Below are 19,986 nucleotides of genomic sequence, written 5' to 3'. Positions count from 1 at the left end.
CTGCAGTGAGGGCATTGGTTTCCAGGTGGAAGGCGGTCCTCGGTCGGGGTTGACTTGACACGCCTTTCTCTTGGCACATTTCTCTCTTTCACCCTCCATTCATGCCTCTTCAAATGTGTTGTAATGTTTATATTGCTTTTATTTCTTTATCCTCATGTATATGTTTATTTTATTGTTTGTTGATACAGCATCAAATTGCTGCTGATTGTAAGGCTGCTCTGAGTCCCCTTCAGAGTGAGAAGGGTCGGATATAAATATGGTAAATAAATAATAATAATAAATAATGTCCACTACAACCACAAAGGGTATTGAGAATTGTTGATATGTTTTTATAAATAGATTCTTGTTTGCTGCAATTTTGTAAATTTACCTACATCTTAAGTGATTTTTCAGCATATTACAGTATATTCAATTTTAGCATTCTTTGCAAACCTCCTTGGAGATTTTAACTTAAAATTATGCATAGACCCATATTAATAACCAATTACATTGTTCTTTTGTATCTTGCAGTCTATCCGAGAAGTCACAGGCTATGTCTTGGTAGCTTTGAATCAGTTTGAGTACCTTCCCCTGGAGAATCTGCGCATCATTCGTGGAACCAAGCTTTATGAAGATCGTTCAGCATTGGCCATTTTCCTTAACTACAAAAAGGATGGTAGCCTTGGACTCAGAAGGCTTGGACTGAAGAATCTGACTGGTAAGAGAAGGACTTGGGCATAGATACATAGAGCCTTTTTATCAGTCCTACTGGTAGAAGAATTTGTTGGCTTTGTGGAAAGAAAATATACAAAGATGCATCCCAGAACCAAAAAAAAAAAAAGATATTCCGTTGGATTTGCAATCTGTTCCTCAAGGGTACTTCCACCTTGAAATGTAGAATTATAACATAACAATTTTATATGCGATGGTGTTGTTCTTTGTATTTGTGTTTTGTTTTCTTAGTTTGCATGCATCAAATGCAGCAAACACCTTATTTGTTGTTGGACCTGGGTTGTAAACAGCTATGGTATCAATATAGTTTATGTTTGAGTGCACAGCTTATGTATATTGATCAACTGTAGGGTTGAAAATGAAATTCACATTAGCCAAGATTTTCAAATGAATTTACCCAATTTGTGCTCTGGCACCTAACCAGAAATATTGCTTAACGTTTTGGCTCAGGTGGAAGTAAATTCCATTGGAGATAATGAAATGTAAATGATGGTGCATATTATTAAAGTGTGAATTATGTGATGGAGTTGTGAGCAAGTGGTTTTATTGTAGACTTAGCTCTTCACAGTATCTACTTTATATACTGACGACATAGTCACTACATTGTTTCATATACGTTATGTTCAAAGGATGTTTCCTTCAGTGAATAGATATTTCTGAAGCTATTATGTTTTACATTTTTTGAAGTCATATCCAGTTTTTTTGATATTGATGAATATTCAGCTTTATTGTTCTATGAATATTGGAGTTCTTAAGTGTTAATAGAATGAGGAAGAGTAGGCCAGTTCAGACAAAAGGTGCTGGGTTCAGACAAAAGGGTTCAGACAAAAGGTGCTGGAATTTAGGAGCATTTTGAAATGCTACATAAATGTACCCAGGATAGTATGCTGACAATAGTGTGCTGTCCAAACAGGTCTGGTACAGTCGGTCCCATGATAACCACTTCTTAGTCAATCAGTACAAATTAAGATTGTTGGAAGCGTATGAGTAGAGGACCTGATTGTATGATATGATAACATCTGTTTTTACAGATCTGCAGATATGTTGTTTGCATGATTTAGGAAGGAAAAATGTGTGTGTTTCTTGGTGTTATTTTTTCACATTGTGCTGTATCCTGAATCCAGATGTTTCTTACTTCGGACCTCTAGTTGGGATCACAGCAGTTACAATGCAATTCAACTGTCATAGGATTTGAGTGGTTTATTTCTTTATTTATTTGTGATATTTGTATACCACCCTTCTCAACTCCAAAGGGGACTCAGGGCAGTTCTCAGTGTTGGCAACAATTCAATGCCTTCGATAGAAACAATATAAAACATTAAAATTGACCCTCCCCTAAAAAACACATTAAACATTATTAAATACGCTCTTGTTACATCCCAAATAGGTAATCTACGTGGGTTTGCATTTGAAGACTGTTCGGAAACTTCAATTAGTCCAGCAGGCAGCGGCCAGATTACTCACCGGATCGTCATACAGGGAACATACCACCCCTCTGTTATGTCAGCTCCACTGGCTGCCGATCCAGTTCCGAGCACAATTCAAAGTGCTGGTTTTGACCTACAAAACCAATATACGGCTCCAGCCCAGCATACCTATCCGAACATATCTCCTTCTATGTCCTGCCTCGGAGTTTAAGATCTTCTGGGGAGGCCCTGCTCTTGGCCCCACTTCTATCACAAGTGAGGTTGGTGAGAACAAGGAGCAGGGCCTTCTCAGTGGTGGCCCCTCGCCTGTGGAATTCGCTTCCCAGGGAAATTAGGTCATTAACATCCCTCCTCTCTTTTAGACGGAAATTGAAAACATGGATATGGGACCAGGCCTTTGGGTAATCTGGCGGATAGACAAAGGACAATGATGACTAGAATTGATAGGATTGACAATATGGAATGAACTACGGATCCTGAGCTTGGCGAACGTTGAATATTAGATTGGTTTTTATTAATTGTGATGTATAATGGGATTGTTTTTAATTGTTTTGTAACTGCTGCTGATACATGTTTATTTCATTATCTGTTTGTTGGCATCGAATTGTGCCTTTTTTGTAAGCCGCTCTGAATCCCCCCTCAGGGGTTGAGAAGGGCGGGGTAGAAGTGTGCGAAATCAATCAATAAATAAATACATCATATAAAATAGCATCACATATCACACAGAGATAGAGATGTTGTCCATAAACAGTCCTGGGTCATTGCACTTTCAGTTTAAATTTAAATATTTCTATGATGGGCCAAACACTTGATCCCACAGCCAGGTCTTTAGATGTCTCCTAAAGGTCAGGAGAGAGGGGGCTGACTTGATTTCACTTGGGAAGGGGTTCCACAGCTGGGGGGCCACCACTGAAAAGGTGTTGTCCCTCGTCCCCACCAGCCACAACTGTGAGGCCAGTGGGGCTGAGAGCAGGACCTCCCCAGAAGATCTTAATCAATAAACTGGTTCATAGAGGGAGATACATTGGGACAGGTATGTTGGACCAAAGCCAGCGCTTTGAATCATGCTTGGTAGCTAATAGGCAGCCAATGGAGTTGCCACAACAGGAGGGTTATATGCTCCTTGTGTGACGCCCCTGTTAACAACATGGCTGCAGTGCATTGGACTATTTGCAGCTTCAAAGGCAACCCCACGTAGAGCACATTGCAGTAGTCTAAACGGGATATAACAAGAGCATGGACTACCATGGACAAATCTGACTTCCCAAGGTCCGGGCGCAGTTGGATCTCAAGTAGTTGTGTGAATACCTCTCTGGTCACCGCTGATACCTGGAGTTCCAGGCTCAGTGATTAGTCCAGGAGGACTCCCAAACTGCAAGCCTGTGCCTTCAGGGGGAGTGTAACCCCATCCAGCACACGCTGTAACCCTATACTTAATAAACTTAAAAAAGTATGCTATAGATGATATTGTCAGAACATTTCTATATACTGAACTAGTTGATCCTTCTGTTTGGTGAGAAAGGCAGTTATTTTTTCTTCTCAACTTTTTTCAATGTACAATAATGACCTTATCCTCATAATTCCTTGTGTACCATCCAGTGTATTGCTTATCAGTGCTGTAATCCCAAGTGCCCTCCTCGCAGTGTGCCCTATTAAAATTAATTGCATGCAATGCCTGGTGGATTGTGCCTCTGGGACGAAGCAGATATATTTTTTTCCCATTGTAATAACGTATCTCAGGTCAGTATAAGAAGGACACGTAGAGGTAGTGGCAAAGCTACATTTTAAGAATCATTATTTTTTAACTCATTTTCCTTAATCTTATTTTTGTTTTGGGTAAATTGAAGCCAAGAAAGATGTCAACAGGTTACATGCCAGGCAATATTATTTGGTCCATAGAACTAATGGCCAGGAAACTCTTTTGCAATTCAGCTGTGAAGTCAACACCTGACATTTGTTGTGACATGTATGTAGATTTTCCCCAAATCAACCTACATGTCTTTTATACGTGCGTATCCTAAGAGGAAATGAAATGAAAATCATCAATGACTCACTCCTAGAACACTCTTGTAAAATTGGACACATGCTACAGGTGACTTGAGGTATGCAGAAAATACACTTGGATTTCAGATGTCCAACTCTTTCTACAACACTTCTCAAAATGACTTCTGTCCTAGGTTCTGTGCAAGTGTTTTGAACTTCTACTTCTTTCCATACATTCATGGCTCATGGCCTCCTGCCACCAATTTGGGGGGGAGGAGTGACTAGACCAGGGGTAGGGAACCTTCGGCCCTCCAGGTGTGGTGGACTTCAACTCCCACAATTCCTTGAGGCTCGGCATTCGCCCCAAAGGCTTACACGAGCTTCAAGGAATTGTGGGAGTTGAAGTCCACCACACCTGGAGGGCCGAAGGTTCCCTACCCCTGGACTAGACACATCCCTGCTCATTCCAGAAGGCATCCCTGCTTCCCTTCATGGCTTCCATGTTTTATTCATCTAACATGTCTTCATAACATATATCCTAATATCTCAAGGCATTTACAATTGCAAAGTTTAGCATCAAAGATCAGCTGTAAATATCTAAAAATCTATAATGTAAGGCAGGGGTGGGAATGAAACTAGAACACGTTGAGCAGTCACATGAAAGTTAATTCAACCAAATACTTAAGAAAAGAGAACCTCATTGAACAATCAGAAAAAAATTAAATTATTCTTTTTCTGTAATTTTTTTAAAAATATTGTGTGTGAATGACAAACAAAAAGCAAAAATCAAGTTCAAATAGTACAGTAACTAACAGAAACTGTACAATTATAACATCTAAAAAGTTAAATTGTTCTTGAACCTTAATGAACGAACCATTTTATTGATTAGCCAGTCAGCCTTATGAAAAACAGACAGCGCAAACACAACATACAACATACATCTAGTCTTCTTAAAATAAAATACAAATATACAGGTATTTGTCAGCTTGAAACCAATGTAGCTTAGCCGTAGATATATGCATCAACTATTCTCATCTTGAACCCTTAAGGAAAAGACTTGTTTCCCTACCCATTATGATCCAGATAGAACTTGATGATTAGACATCAATCTACAAGCAGGCTCTTGCGAGGATTCACAGAATGTCTATCATGCCATGTATACTGCCTTGAATCCCTAGATCAGTTCAAAGGTAGGATAAAAATGAAGTTAAATGGGTGTCAGGGCTGGTCCACATACAGTCTACAGTGAGACAGAAAATTAGAATCAGAAGCTGTAGGACAAGGCAGTCGCTGGCCAAGAACCAAGAAATAATTAAGCATAGAAGAAAAGAACAATGGATTGACATTGTTGGTCCTCTCCCTCCTAAGTTTCTGTGAGCAGGTAAAGAAGGCATATGTTTTTAGTATATTGTGGTAGGTAAGACTTTGAATGTAGTATATAATGGCTTTATTGTGTTTTGAATATCTTTCAATGCTATTTTAACTGGTACTTTTAAAATAGAAATTTAGCTTAATTTTGTACTAAGAGTTGTTTTGTGCTGGGAGAAAGGCAGGGTATAACTTAACCGAAACAAATAAATAAAAGTTTTGCTAGAGAGATTAGCTAGCTACAGACTAGAAGTTTTTAAAAAATCAAAAAATATCAAAAGTATTTGGGGGAAAATGACTGGAAAAATGTTTCTCAGTGTAGAGAAGCCCTGAAGAGAAATCTCCTTGACTAAAAAGTATATTCACAGTTTAGTATTTATTCTATGCAAAATTTGCACATTCTGGCGTGTGGATTTTTTAAATTAAAGAAACAGTATTTTCTGTACAGACTGGGGTTGTTGTTTTTTTTGTAGAAAATGATGTTTTCTGCACACAAAATGTCACTGGAGATTATCATGTGCAAATTTTTTCCCATAAATAGTTTGCAAAAATTACTTCATGCTTAGAAAATTCTGTTGCCTGCAAAGTACATGCTGTTTCTCATGAAGAGTTTTATTATTTATTTATTTATTTATTTATTCAGAATTTTTATATCCTGGTCTTCTCAACCTCTGCAGAGGGACTCAGGCTGGCTAACAACAGAAATGCATACACAAGTAAACTAGTAACATCATAACAACATAATACATTAAAATACAAACAGAATAAATACTTAAAGCCAAATTGTCAAGATAAAATCACATTAATCACAGTCCACCAGTGTGGTCAGTAGTTATTAGGTTATTGTTGACTCGCCAATCATTCTGAGCATGCTCTGTCCCAGAGCCAGGATTTCACTAGCTTTCTGAAAATCAAGAGGGAAGGGACAGATCTAATCTCCATCGTGAGAGAATTCCACAGCCGAGGGGCCACCACCAAGAAGGCCCTGTCTCTCATCCCCACCAGACATGATTGAGAAGGTGGTGGAACCGAGAGCAGGGCCCCTCCAGAAGATCTTAACAACTTTGATGGTTTGTAGGGGAGTTCGGACAGGCAAACTGGGCCAGAGCCGTTTAGGGATTTATAGGTCAACACCAGCACTTTGAATTGTGCTCAGAAGCTAATTGGCAGCCAGTGGAGCTGACGCAACAGAGGAGTAGTGTGCTCCCTGTACCCCGCTCCTGTTAGTAATCTGGCTGCCACTCGTTGGACTAGTTGCAGCTTCTGGCCAGTCTTCAGAGGCAACCCCACGTAGAGAGCATTGTAGTAGTCTATATGGGATGTAACCAGAGCGTACTTATAATAGATCCAAAACTGTGAACAGTCCTTGACAATTCCACAGTTTTCAAACTTTTTTTGTAGTGAGAAAATTTCTCACTGCTTCCTTTACAAATAAATTAACAAAGAAATACATATCTAGCAGATCTAGGATCTGCTGGATCACAATTACTTTGATATTTGTTTTCAAACATCATAGTTATGGTATGTCTTGTCAAGGTGGCATGAGTTGCAATCAAGGCAGATGTATAATCATTACTTTGTGTTCCAATGGTAAGTAGTTAGAATGTCTGCTTATTTTTGTATCCCTATATTTGTAAGAACAGCTTACATTTTCTACTTCTAACTGTGAGGCAGGCAACCTTGGGATATTTGCTTTGTACTGAATGGTGTCTGCTCCGATTCTGGAAATGTGAAATAGCTAGGAGGGAAAGAGGTGGGAGTTGTTTACATTTTTTACATGTTTGTAATGAAGACCATAGGAAGTTGGTGGCAGAAGAATTACTTTGAACAAATAACTTGATTTTTCACTGCTTGAGCAAGGCATACCTCCTTTCATTTTGGATTACATTACACATGTTGCCTTTGAAGGATTAAAACCGTTCTACGTATATTGTTGCAGATGGGTGGCTATAATATACTATCAGTCTCATGTACTTAATTGTATTCTGCTAACCAGCATGCTCAGCTTATGCCTAGACCCTGTTCTCCTCTCAATCAGGCCCACAAAAGGAAGATTGTGTCAATAATAATATAAACTAGCAGGTGTTTTCTACTTGATCTTTTAAGAAGTTATGAAATTGCACTGAGACTGATAACATGTGCCTCTTACCTTCAATAAGCATGTTTTCTTTTCTCAGATGCAAGGGTTTGCAAATAGGCCTGTCCTGGAAGAAAGAAATGTCATGATTGACAAATGCCTAAAGTATATTATTTTGTCTTTATCAATCTTCCAGCTCAGATGTATTACTCCAGTTATAGATCTGAGATATGTGCCAACATTGCTCTGCAGCACACCATTCAGGGCATCATATAAGTAAAGGAGATGAATGAAAACTGGATTTGGGATATAAATGGTCTGAATGGGACACCAAATTGTTATTGTTGATTTTTGTTTTATTTTGTTTTACAAAAAAAATATAGGATTCTTTGTAAAAAAAAGTATGACTAGTGTGGAGCATGGTTGACGTTCCTCATATGGAAGCAAAATATATAGCCCTAGTCCAGAGTAGTGTTGGGACTCAGCTTATGTGTGAACCTGAGCCTGAATCTCTGATTGTATTTCCTAATGTTGATGCTAATGTTGACGTTAATGTTGATGGGCCTAGTTTGGATAGTGAGGCTGAAGTGATCAATGAGGACGAGGCTCAAGATGGAGAAACTTTGGGCAGTAAAAATCCTACAGGCTTTGATTTAGAGGCTTCAAGGGAAAATCCAAGTTCTCATGAGAAAGTTTCTGTCAGACCGAGAGAAGAAAATTCACTCCCTTCTCCTTCTGGCCAGAGCTTGCAAGATAACTTGACACCTGGTCGGGTCAATGATAACAGCCACAATTTGGAGATAAGCCAGAACCGCAGGGAGACTCAATGTTTATGTAGGTCCGAGAGAATCTGACAGCTGAAACCAAAGATTAGAGTTAGCTGAAATCAGTTTTTGAGTGGCCGTGAGAGGGATTTCCTCAGACCAAGCATCGTTTAGTATCAAGTACAAACCTCCTGGGTTTTCCAGTTTCCAGTGGTCTGGTCTCTAAGGGAATGTCTGGCTCCAAGTGAGATTTAGCAGAGGCTAATCTGATCATGGATTTCTATTGAGAGTTTTCTGGACATTACTGCTTTGGATTTTCTGCAAGCTTTCTGGATTGCTGTTTGCTGTTTCATTTGATTTTTTTTTTACCTTTGGACTTCTATCTATTTTATGTTCATCGTTCAATAAAAAAGGATTGTATTTTTCCCAAACCAAGGTGTGGTATATTAACGATAAGAGGGCCCTGTTTCCTGCTCTGGAGTGCAACAAGTAGGTTGATAAAATAGCATAAGTCATTTCAGCAGAAAACATCAAAAAGTTGTATAGAATTTTAGCTGTGGTTTAGAAAAGTGTCTAAACACATTTTAAGGCTTATTAACCTTTATTCAAAAGTGGTTTCTTCTTTACTTTGTGAAACTTCCTTTCCTCCCGTTCCCAGATATCAGATTCTCTCACCCCTTTTGGTTGTCTATATAGTGACATTTTGGTTGTTTTCTTCTATAAATCAGTGCCACCCATGAATTATATTTTCCATTTTATGATTTTCATTCTCTAGTATTACAATTTATTGATTGATTGATTGATTTGGGCACTTCTACCCCACCCTTCTCAACCCCCAAGGGGGGACTCAGGGCGGCTTATAACCAGCACAATTCAATGCCAACAATTCAACAAATAAATTACATAACAGCAATAACCACAGTAGTTAGAACAATCAATTAAAACAATAACAATTAAAAGCCAATCTAGTGGCCAACGTTCACCGAGTTCTGATATCCGTAAGTCCATTCAGCATTACCATAGTCCTTTCCAATTTCTGGTCGTCATTATCTTGTCAGTCTGCCAGATTACCCGAAGGTCTGGTCCCATATCCATGTTTTTAGCTTCCTTCTGAAGGAGAGGAGGGATATTGATTTCCCCAGGGAGTGAATTCCACAGGTGAGGGGCCACCACTGAGAAGGCCTTGTCCCTCGTCCTCACCAGCCTCACTTGTGATAGAGGCGGGGCTGAGAGCAGGGCCTCCCCAGAAGATCTTAAACTCCGAGGTGGGACATAGAAGGAGATACGTTCGGACAGGTACGCTGGGCACTTTTAAATGCTCAATCAAAAATGAAAATATTCAGTAAGTCAGTTCATAATATAGCTTGAGCATGCCTTATCCAAATTCCAAAATATTCTAAGGGATGTTTGAAATATCATGAAAAGAAAGCACATTGAAATTAAAAACACAGTTTAAAATATATTGATACAGAAATGATGACCAAAATCCAATAGATTTTTAACATAGCATAAACATAGTCCGTTTTACAGTTGCTTTTACATTGAACTGTCTCATTGTGTCAATTATCTCACCACTTAAGAAGTGAGTGAATATGAGAAAGTGTCTTTATGGAACAGTTGGCTGCACTACTCTCCAAACATATTATCCTCTGAGAAAGTGCTACTATTTGCATTACCACATTTACACTGACATGGTGCCTTCAGCAGGATTCCAGCTAAAGAAAACAGAACAAAGGACAACAGTTTGTAAGAGCTCCTTTTTCAGTTTCCAATGTCTGCCTTGAATAACATGGTCTTTTCCTGCTAACATAAAGACACAACATAAGAGCAGTCACCAGAAAGGTCCTTTCTTGTGGATCAAACATTTGTCTCAGCATGACTGGACTCAGAGAAGGGTCTCCCTGAAAAGCTCAAAGCACAGAGGGCAAGTCTCTAACAAAATCATAGGGAGCCTGTACCCAGCCCTTCAAATTATGCCTGGAAACATAGCAGTCCCCAACAAAGCATTGCTGCCGTGGATAGGCATAGTGACAACTTGATTTTATGCCTTCAGTTTCTCATCTCGTATCTCTAAAAGTATTTGAGAAAGAATGTTTTATAGAGAAAGAATGTTATATGATATTTTGGGAGAGTTCAGATCAGTGTTGAAATGACATTCATATTAACCCTGCACCTTACTGATCTGCTGTTGTTCACCAGTGCAGTACTTAATTTACTTACTTAGGGGATCCCTCGTTGTCTGAGTAGGATAGTCTTCCAGGCTGTGCTGGCGGTGGGTCTGTAGGTGACTGTGGAGCCCTATTCTTGATCTGCATCTTCTCCTTCAGTGAGGGCATTAGTTCCTAGGTGGAAGGCAGTCCCGGTCTGGGTTGGCTTGATGCGCCTTCCTCTTGGCATGCTTCTCTCTTTCGCCCTCCATTTGTGCCTCTTCAAATTCTACAGCACTGCTGGTCACAGCTGACTTCCAACTGGAGTGCTCAAAGGCCAGGGCTTCCCCATTCTCAGTGTCAATGTCAGAGTTTTTGAGGTTGGCTTTGAGCCCATCTTTAAATCTCTTTTCCTGTCCCCCAACATTCTGTTTTCCATTCTTGAGTTCGGAGTAGAGCAACTGCTTTGGGAGATGGTGGTCAGGCATCCAGACAACGTGGTCAGTCCAGCGGATTTGATGGCAGAAGACCATCACTTCAATGCTGGTGGTCTTTGCTGACATTTGTTTGCTTGTCTTCCCATGAGATTTGCAGGATTTTTCAGAGGCAGCGCTGATGGAATCGTTCCAGGAGTTGCATGTGATGTTTGCAGACAATCCATGTTTCGCAGGCATATAGCAGGGCTGGGAGGACAATAGCTTTATAAACAAGCACCTTTGTATCCCTACGGATGTCCCGGTCCTCAAACACTCTCTGCTTCATTCAGAAAAAAGCTGCACTTGCAGAGCTCAGGCAGTGTTGTATTTCGGTGTCAATGTTGACTTTGGTGGAGAGGTGGCTGCCAAGGTAGCGGAAATGGTCAACATTTTCTAATGTTACACCATTAAGCTGTATTTCTGGCATTGGAGAGGGGTTGGCTGGTGTCTGCTGGAAGAGCACTTTGGTTTTCTCGATGTTCAATGAAAGGCCGAACTTCTTGTATGCTTCTGCAAAGGTGTTTAGAGTGGCTTGTAGGTCTTCTTGTCATCAGCATACTGGAGTTCTATAACAGATGTTGTTGTGACTTTGGTTTTAGCTTTCAGTGTGCTGAGGTTAAATAGTCCAGTGCAGTATGAATCACCTCGTCTGATACTCCCCCCCCCCTCGCCCCAGATAAACAGTTAAGCAAACAGATATAGTAAGATCCCCTTAACTGCATGTTCTAGGATGCAACCAGCCAGGATGGAGGCCGCTAGAGTCCATCACATGACACAGGTTTGCTTCTGGTAGGGCTCTGTGTGGCTCTGTGCATGTTACATCTTGGCAGGATGGTAAGTGGTAGTCCTGAGAACTAAACCAGGAACAGCATGGGATCAAGCCAGAATCTGACGAATTTCTCTGTGGGACATCACAAGGGTGCTGCGGGGTGCTGCCTGATGATTTACCCAGCTGCCTCACAGATTCACCATGCCGCCCCATGGATGCCCCCACTGTGCCCCAGTTTAAGTACCTCCATGTCATGAAGTCCTTGAGAAATAATCAGTTTACACTTGTAATGATCTCACTTTAACTGTTATGGCTTCATCCTATGGTTTTCTGGAATTAGTAGTGTATAGAGCCAGCATGCTGTAGCTGTTTGAGCGTTATACAGCTGAGAAGAACAGGATTTGACTCCCCACTCAGCCATGGACAAGTAATAGTCTCTCAGCCTCTGCGGAAAGCAAAGGCAAAAGAGAACAAATTTTGCCAAGAAAAGCCCATGATATAGTCCCCTTAATATAGCCATAGTCAGAATCTAAATCAAAACAGAGGTATCAGAAAATGGACACCAGGGAAACTTGGTTCAGTATAAATTAAGATATAACATTTACCGTTTTGCCTGATAAATCAGCAGTTGAGGAATTGTGGGGGGGGGGGGGGGGATATAAAATAGTTTCACAAATGTTTAAAGTGGAAAAAATTCAGATGTTATTGTAAAAACCTAATTACAAAGTAATGGAATATTTTCCCTCTTTGTGAGAAGCCTGTTGCTTCTACAAAATGGGCTGTGTGATAATGACCTCACAATTCTCTGAATTAGAAATCTGGCTTTATCAAGAAGACTATATATATGTAGTAAATTCCCACTTCATGCTTGTCCTTTGTGAGAGCGGACAAACAAACCAGGATCCTGGAATAGTGTTGTCCAAATCCGAGATCATATTTTAGTATGTTTCAAGAAGCCAGGATTTCTGATTCATTACATTTGGCTTATGATCCTGGAGTATTTTGACGTGGTGGGGACTTAACCGTCATCCTAGATGCCACATGAGAGTAACTTTTTCTGATTTGTTTTGTTGTGTGAATGAAAGGGAGGAACAAGACATGAGAAATGACGTGTGCATTTTCTTAAGCCAGGATTCCTAGCTTGGTGTTATGTACATGTATTCACTGAGTGTCAAAGTATAATGATTAAATCATGAAGGGAGTCAATCTACACTCTTCAACTATATATATTTAATGGAGTATGGATACCATTTCCATGAACTTGGAAGCTGGAATCCAATGGTTTATTTTAATAATGCACAGTGAAATTTTTGACTCTTAGCTAAATGAGTGAAGTATGAAAAGAACAGATTGCATTTGAGTAAAAAGACTTGGATATTTTCTAGTGAGAGATGGATACTGAGATATGGCCCTGTTATTCTCTGAAAATATGATATAAGTTGTGCAATCTGTGTTGATATGTGAGGGCTTTTTCCTTTCTTATGCTCTGTTTGGGTTAGGCTTAAAGACAGCAAAGAGCATCATTATATCTGACCTGTTTGCTCTTAACTTTAGAAAATTAAATCCTATTATGCTACATCTGAAATGTCTCAATTCTTGGAATAATGCAAATAAAACTAAGATTCTGTTCCATAGTGACTGGTGAGAAGAAAAAGCATGCCTATATATATATATATATAGAGAGAGAGAGAGAGAGAGAGAGAGTGCACAAGACAGAGAGAGAGACTCTAAATATATTGATCCCTCTTGCCAAGTTTCAGTTATGAAGAATTCGCTGAAGTGTTCATAAAAAATCTATTTTTGACACATGGGCATTCTAAATGGATAGTAAAGTTGCCATATAGCTACTGCTCTCTGTCCATGAAAAGTGAATTATGTACTACAGAATACAAAAAGTACTGCTCATAATTCTCCTACTACTAAACAAATTCCAGAACCTAGTCTACTGGTAAGACAGAGATGAAGAGCAACGAACAGTTCTCTGCTGAGATCTGTAGAGAATGAAATTTAGAGGTGATGTGCACAGTAAAATCAGAAAGACCAGCTTTTGGAAGACTGTTTTGTGGTCTATACAGTTATCGTACTTTGACACCACTGTAGCTAACTGTCATGATTAAATAACTATGGAATCCTAAGATTGGCAGTTTGATTGGAGGCACCAAAAGAAGCTCTCAGGCTAAGAATTATAATTATGTGTACCTCAAATCATTTATTTCGGTCATTGACCAGCACAGGAAATAGAGTCACATTTTCATACAAACTTGGTATGTTTGGTACATTAAAATATAAATATAACTACTGTAGCACAATTTGGGTGAGGGAGCGGAAGGGGAACCAGGGTAAAAACATACAATGCCCAGATCCATCACCAAATTGTAGATTCAGGGAGAAGGATTACTGGACACACAGTTAACTTTTGGGACTAGTCATTCCCTGACGGATTTTGTATGCTGCTGCACAGAACTTTGCAACATAGTAGGTTGTAGCTAAATTAATATCTGCAAGTAGCATGGAGGTATAAAATTGTCCTGAATGGCCTGGGTGCTTGTATAACAGAGGTAAGATAAGCCTGGCACGGATATCCCTGTAGAACGGGCACTGAAGGAGCACATGTTCTATTGTTTCTACATGACCCGAGTCACAGGGGCAGAGTCTCTCTGGGAAAGGGATCTTCCGGTAGCGCCCTTCGAGTACAGCTGATGGGAGAGCGTGGCTTCGAGCCAGGGTGAAAGCCCTTCGATGAATGGGAACCTCTAAGTTGGTTAAATATGCCATAGGGGAGGCAAGATATCTGCTGTCTTCATTGATAAGGAAGGTTGGAACCGAGGCCAGATCTAGTTGGCGCTCTGTGTCTGTGATACGTTGTTTAATAAGTGCTTTGGCTTGATTGTAATCCATAGCAAATAGTAGACCTGGAGAGAATCCCAACGAGGAGATTTTGGATGCTACCGCCTGCTTTCATGTGGATTGGAAGTCATCCTCCATGGTTAGTGGGGCAAGACCAAGGAGTGCATGGGATAGTCTGAGCCAGAGGTTGAGTATGGCCACCCACACCCTGGCCTCCACTCTCATACCTGCAAGGCCGATCTCAGAAACTTTGACTGAACCAGCTCTAATGGGGCAAAACTGGGGAAGGGGTCCAGCTGAGCACCATACAAGAGTTGGGCTAATGACAGCTTCAAACAGCTTGAGCGCTGCCGGTGTGAAGTGGCCCCCTCTTGTCTTAAGATATTTAAGAATGGCAATTGAACTCCCTGCGCGATACCTCAATTCTCAATTCGAGGATTCTGCAGGATGTCGTCAAGGCTATTAGTTGTGAAAGGTCCCTTAATTTGGACTGTAGGAAGGAAATCATGTTTGCATGTGCCAGAGACCGGAGTCCTCCACGCGGCAACGACGCTGTGGCGCGCTCGCGCGGAGGCGTAGTGACGCCAGAGCGCGGTGACGTTAGACGTCGAGCGCGGGGGGCGGGGGGGGAGCGGCCGGGGAGGGAACGGGGAGAGTGGGGAGAAGCACCATCTACGGCACCACGGTGGGAGTCAGAAGGAGCCAGGAGGAAGAGGAAACCGAGGAAAGGAGTGAGCTGGGAGGGAGTGTGCCCCAGTGGAGGTTCCTAGCTCCCAAACCGCCCGGAGACGGAGACTACAAAACCAAGGCCGAGGTAAGAGGCTGCAAGTGATTAACTAAGAGATCCAACGGGGCTTCGACATTCCACCTGAGGCTGCAACCAAGGCGGGAGGTCCCTCAAACCGCCCCCCCCCCCCCGGACAGTGAGTACATACCTCTCCTTTCCTCCAACAATCCTCATTCACCCACCCTTCGCCTACACCTGTACTCCTTTGGGGTCAACCTAATTATTAATCCAACAATCAAGAGAATAAACAAGCAAGATAAGCTGGCAGCTGTCAGAATGAACACCCCCAAAGCTAGGATGGACAAAGATCCCAAAGAGCTGAAAGAGACTAAGGAGATAAAAGACTTTAAAAACCCAGGAAGAAGAGGCTCGGGCCAAGAAGAAGCAAGCATGAAAGACCTTTTGAAGGAGTTTCAAAAACTAACGGAGAAAATTTCGGAAAACCAGGAAGAAAATAAAAAAGAGCTAAAGACCATCAGGGAAAATCAAATTAAACAACAGGCGCATCTGGAGCTGATCAGGAAAGAATTTAAAGAAGAAATAAGTTCAATAAAAAGAGACATCTCCAAAACCTTTGCAGACATTAGCGAAGTGAAAGCCGAAGGCGCTAAACTTGGGAAAGAACAGAAAAGAATGCAAAAGGTGATGGACGAGATGGCATCCAACAACGATAGGGTGACCAAGGATCTGGAACGCCTCCAACAGGAAGAACTGGAGCACTTCCTTAGATTCCGGAATCTCCAGGAAGAAGCCCAAGAAGAGCTACGAACAAAAATTCTACATCTCCTCGCATCACACATGGGAACACCAGAAGGCACACTGGCGCAGGAAGTGGACCGCGCGTACCGCGTTCAATCTGACTACGCCAAACAGAACAAATTGGCTAGAGACGTCCTGGTCCGTTTCACACGCAAGCACACAAGGGATGAAATACTTAGGTTAACCAACAAAAACCCTCTTACTAGTGATGGGAAGAAAATCATTGTTCTTAAAGAGATCCCGAAAGCCATCTTGGACAGCCGCAAGAAATACTTTCCCCTGACACAAGAGTTAAAAAGACAAAATCTTAAATTCAGATGGGACAAAACAGAGGGCCTGATGACCACCTATAAAGACCAAAGGCATTGGATTAAGAACTTGGAGAAGGCCAATGAATTCTTGCAGAGGATTAGGAGAAGTAGGGACAACCCACATCCGGACAATGTTCTGTCAGCAGGGAATTCGAGGAAGCGCCACCGACCCGACACTTCGCTTAAAGATGACGTCGAACGTGACCAAGCCACGACTCTGACCATGATTCTGGACGATGGCGTTAAGGGAAACGGACTGGACAAGGACACAAACAACACTGATCATGCCTAAACAACATTTATCTCTCCTTTCTTTAAATGTTAACGGGCTTAACTCATCTTGTAAAAGAAATAGAATTTTTAAATATATCAATAAAGGCAAATTTCATATCGCGGCATTGCAAGAGACCCATATTTGTCAGCGGCACGTCGCGCACCTGTCCCAGAGAAAAATTTGGTAAAGAGTTTTACTCTTCTTGTGAGTCCAAAAAGAGGGGGGTGGTAATATATATCAGAGAGGACATCCCTGCAGAATTAGCATTCAAGGACCAGGAGGGCAGAATGGTTGCCGTTAAGATTAATGTGGGCGGTGAAGAGATCTTGATATGTAACATATACGCCCCTAATGGGCCCAAGACAAAGTTCCTCAGCATTCTGAAAGAAAATCTTCTAAAATCGGAGTCTGATAGTATAGTCCTATTAGGCGACTTCAACGGAATTTTAGATAACTACATGGATAAACGCCCTAACGGGAAAAAAAACCGGTGTAAGGCTACGCTTCCTAAGAACTTTATTGCACTCAAAGAGGAATTTGATCTCCAGGACACATGGAGACATCATCACCCGGGAGAAAAGGACTTTACGTTCTACTCCCACCGCCATAGATCATGGTCTAGGATAGACATGATCTGGGCATCCAATTCTATCCTAACTAACATCGATAACATCCAAATACTTGCAAGGGATCTTTCGGACCATTGCCCCATAACCCTGAGCCTGAACAAGAAGAGTGAACATAAGAGGTGGAGACTGAACGACAATCTTCTCAAAACAGAAGAGGATATTAAGAGGAACAAAGAACTCATCCTGGACTACTTAGAACTAAACGATTCAGCTGAAGTCTCACCTCAAACAGTTTGGGACGCCTTAAAGGCGGTTATGAGAGGTCACTTAATACAGCAGAACGCGATCAAGAACAAGAAGAAGAATGCAGAGATGATAAGCCTAGAAAAACAAATAACTGAAAAAGAGCTAGAATTCAAAGCCAATCCGGAAATGAGTAAGATTGACGTCACCCTGAAGTGGCTCAGGAGGAAGAAGTACCACCTGGAGATCGAATCCCTAGAAAAGAAATACAAATATATAAAGCAATACGAATTCGAAAATGCCAACAAGCCCGGTAAGTGGATGGCGAGGAAAATAAGGAAAAAGAAGCAATCGCAACGAATAACTAAGATTAAAAAAGGAGATAGTCAACTGACTACGGACAAAGAGATCATTGAGGACTTTCAAGAATACTTCACACTTTTATATAATAGTGATGATACAAAAGAGACTGAAATATCAGGCTACCTAGCTAAACTCAAATTGGACAAGATCTCAGACGAGCATAGAGAGGCACTTAATAAAGAAATCTCGAAAAAGGAGATTCTAGAAGCAATTTCCAACCTCCCCACAAACAAGGCACCGGGCCCTGACGGCTTCTCTGCCAGGTTTTACAAAACTATGAAAGAGGAGCTCTTACCATCACTCCATAAAATCTTGAATTTGGCACTTACTAAGGGGGTGATCCCGAATTCCTGGAAGGAGGCCGAAATAGCCCTTATCAAGAAAGGCAACACGGACGGGTCGGAAAAACAGAACTACAGACCGATATCTCTCCTAAATTTCGACTACAAAATTCTAGCTGCAATACTAGCGAAGAGGCTGAGAGGTTTCCTGGTAGAGTGGATTGGCGAGGACCAAGCGGGCTTTCTCCCCGGTAGAAGCATTAAAGACAATCTGAGGGTTATCATCGATACCATTGAGTATTACGATACTATTACCCAGAAGGAACTGGCCCTGCTGACCATCGATGCGGAGAAAGCCTTCGACAACTTAAGCTGGAACTTCCTCCAACTTCTCTTAGAGGAGTTGGACATAGGCTTCTCCTTTAGAAATGCCATAGCCGCAATTTACGCAGATCAATCAGCAAGGCTCCTGGTAAATTCTCAACCCTCGGGGAAGATCCGGATTTCAAAGGGAACCAGGCAGGGGTGCCCTCTTTCCCCCCTATTGTTCATCATGGCCCTAGAACCTCTATTAAAATCAATTAGAGAAGACCCTAACATTAAGGGATTGAAGATAGGAAAACTCGACTATAAGATCAGGGCGTACGCCGATGATGTTATCTGCATCATTGAGGATCCCATTCACAACTTACAAAAATGGCTAGCCAAATTAGTAGACTTTGGCAAGGTATCCGGATTCAGAATAAATAATAGTAAGACATATATACTTACAAAGAACATGGACCGAGGAAAACAGAGCGAATTGGAAAATCAATCGGGCCTGGTGGTTAGTAAAAAAATAAAATATCTAGGCATTTGGCTCTCGGCTAGCAACGCCAAACTGTTTAAAAACAATTATGAGCCGACATGGAAAAAGATTCAGGCTGACTTGACTAACTGGAGATTCCTGAACCTATCTCTGTTGGGGAAAATCGGCTTAATAAAAATGAGTATCCTGCCAAGACTTCTTTTCCTTTTCCAAAATCTGCCAATTATAAGAAACAACACAGTCTTTGACAAATGGCATAAAGACCTTTCAAAATTCGTCTGGAACGGGAAAAAACCGAGACTGAAACATCGGATAATGGTGGACAGTAGGGAGAGAGGTGGCTTCGGCCTTCCCAACTTAAAAAACTACTATGAAGCCTGTGCCCTTATCTGGGTAAAGGATTGGGCCTCACTCAAGAATGAGAAAGTCCTGACATTAGAGGGGTTTAACTTACGAGTAGGTTGGCACGCGTACCTTTGGTACGGAAGATCGAAATTGGAGGGCAACTTTGGTAATCATTTTGTTAGATCTAGCCTACTTAAAGTTTGGAATAAATATAGGAGCTATTTTTACGCCAAAACCCCCAGATGGCTGTCCCCAATCGAGGCGAAACAAAGACGTCTGTTAGGCTGGCAGCGTTGGCCTACCTACAAAGATTTGCTGGTCAGAGATAATGTCAAAAAAATATGGGTCCTAAACTCTTTGGAAAACCTAACTCCGTTGTTCAAAAATCTCTCGTGGCTGCAATACTTCCAACTTCGAGAGACCTTCAAACAAGACCAGAAGCTCGGCTTCGAGGAAAAAGACTCAACCTGGGATGCAGTGTTGAAACCGGACAGGAAGTCTATAACTAAGCTATACAACCAGCTCTTAAAATGGGAGACAGAAACAGAGGAAATCAAAAACTGCATGACCCTCTGGGCCAGAAATATAGGGCGTCCCATCAGGTTACAGGAATGGCAAGCAATATGGCAGAGAAAGTTAAAATATACGTATTCCGTAACATTAAAAGAAAACTGGCT

At 41.3% G+C, this 19,986-nt stretch overlaps 1 protein-coding gene across 5 annotated transcripts in view; it reads left to right on the top strand.

Annotated features, from left to right (window-relative positions):
- The window catches only part of ERBB4 (erb-b2 receptor tyrosine kinase 4), a 1,155,234-nt gene that overhangs the window by 565,012 nt on the left and 570,236 nt on the right, over positions 1 to 19,986 (top strand). For all 5 annotated transcript variants that reach the window (XM_067470344.1, XM_060781240.2, XM_067470353.1 and 2 more), the window contains exon 3: positions 511 to 697. In XM_067470344.1, the coding sequence (XP_067326445.1) occupies positions 511 to 697 (187 nt within the window). The remainder of the gene's footprint in view (positions 1 to 510; positions 698 to 19,986) is intronic.

Source organism: Anolis sagrei, chromosome 1 (assembly GCF_037176765.1).
Source record: "Anolis sagrei isolate rAnoSag1 chromosome 1, rAnoSag1.mat, whole genome shotgun sequence".
NCBI classification, from domain to species: Eukaryota; Metazoa; Chordata; class Lepidosauria; order Squamata; family Dactyloidae; genus Anolis; species Anolis sagrei.
The sequence above is the reverse complement of the archived record's forward strand: the minus strand, read 5'-3'. Positions and strand labels throughout refer to the sequence as shown.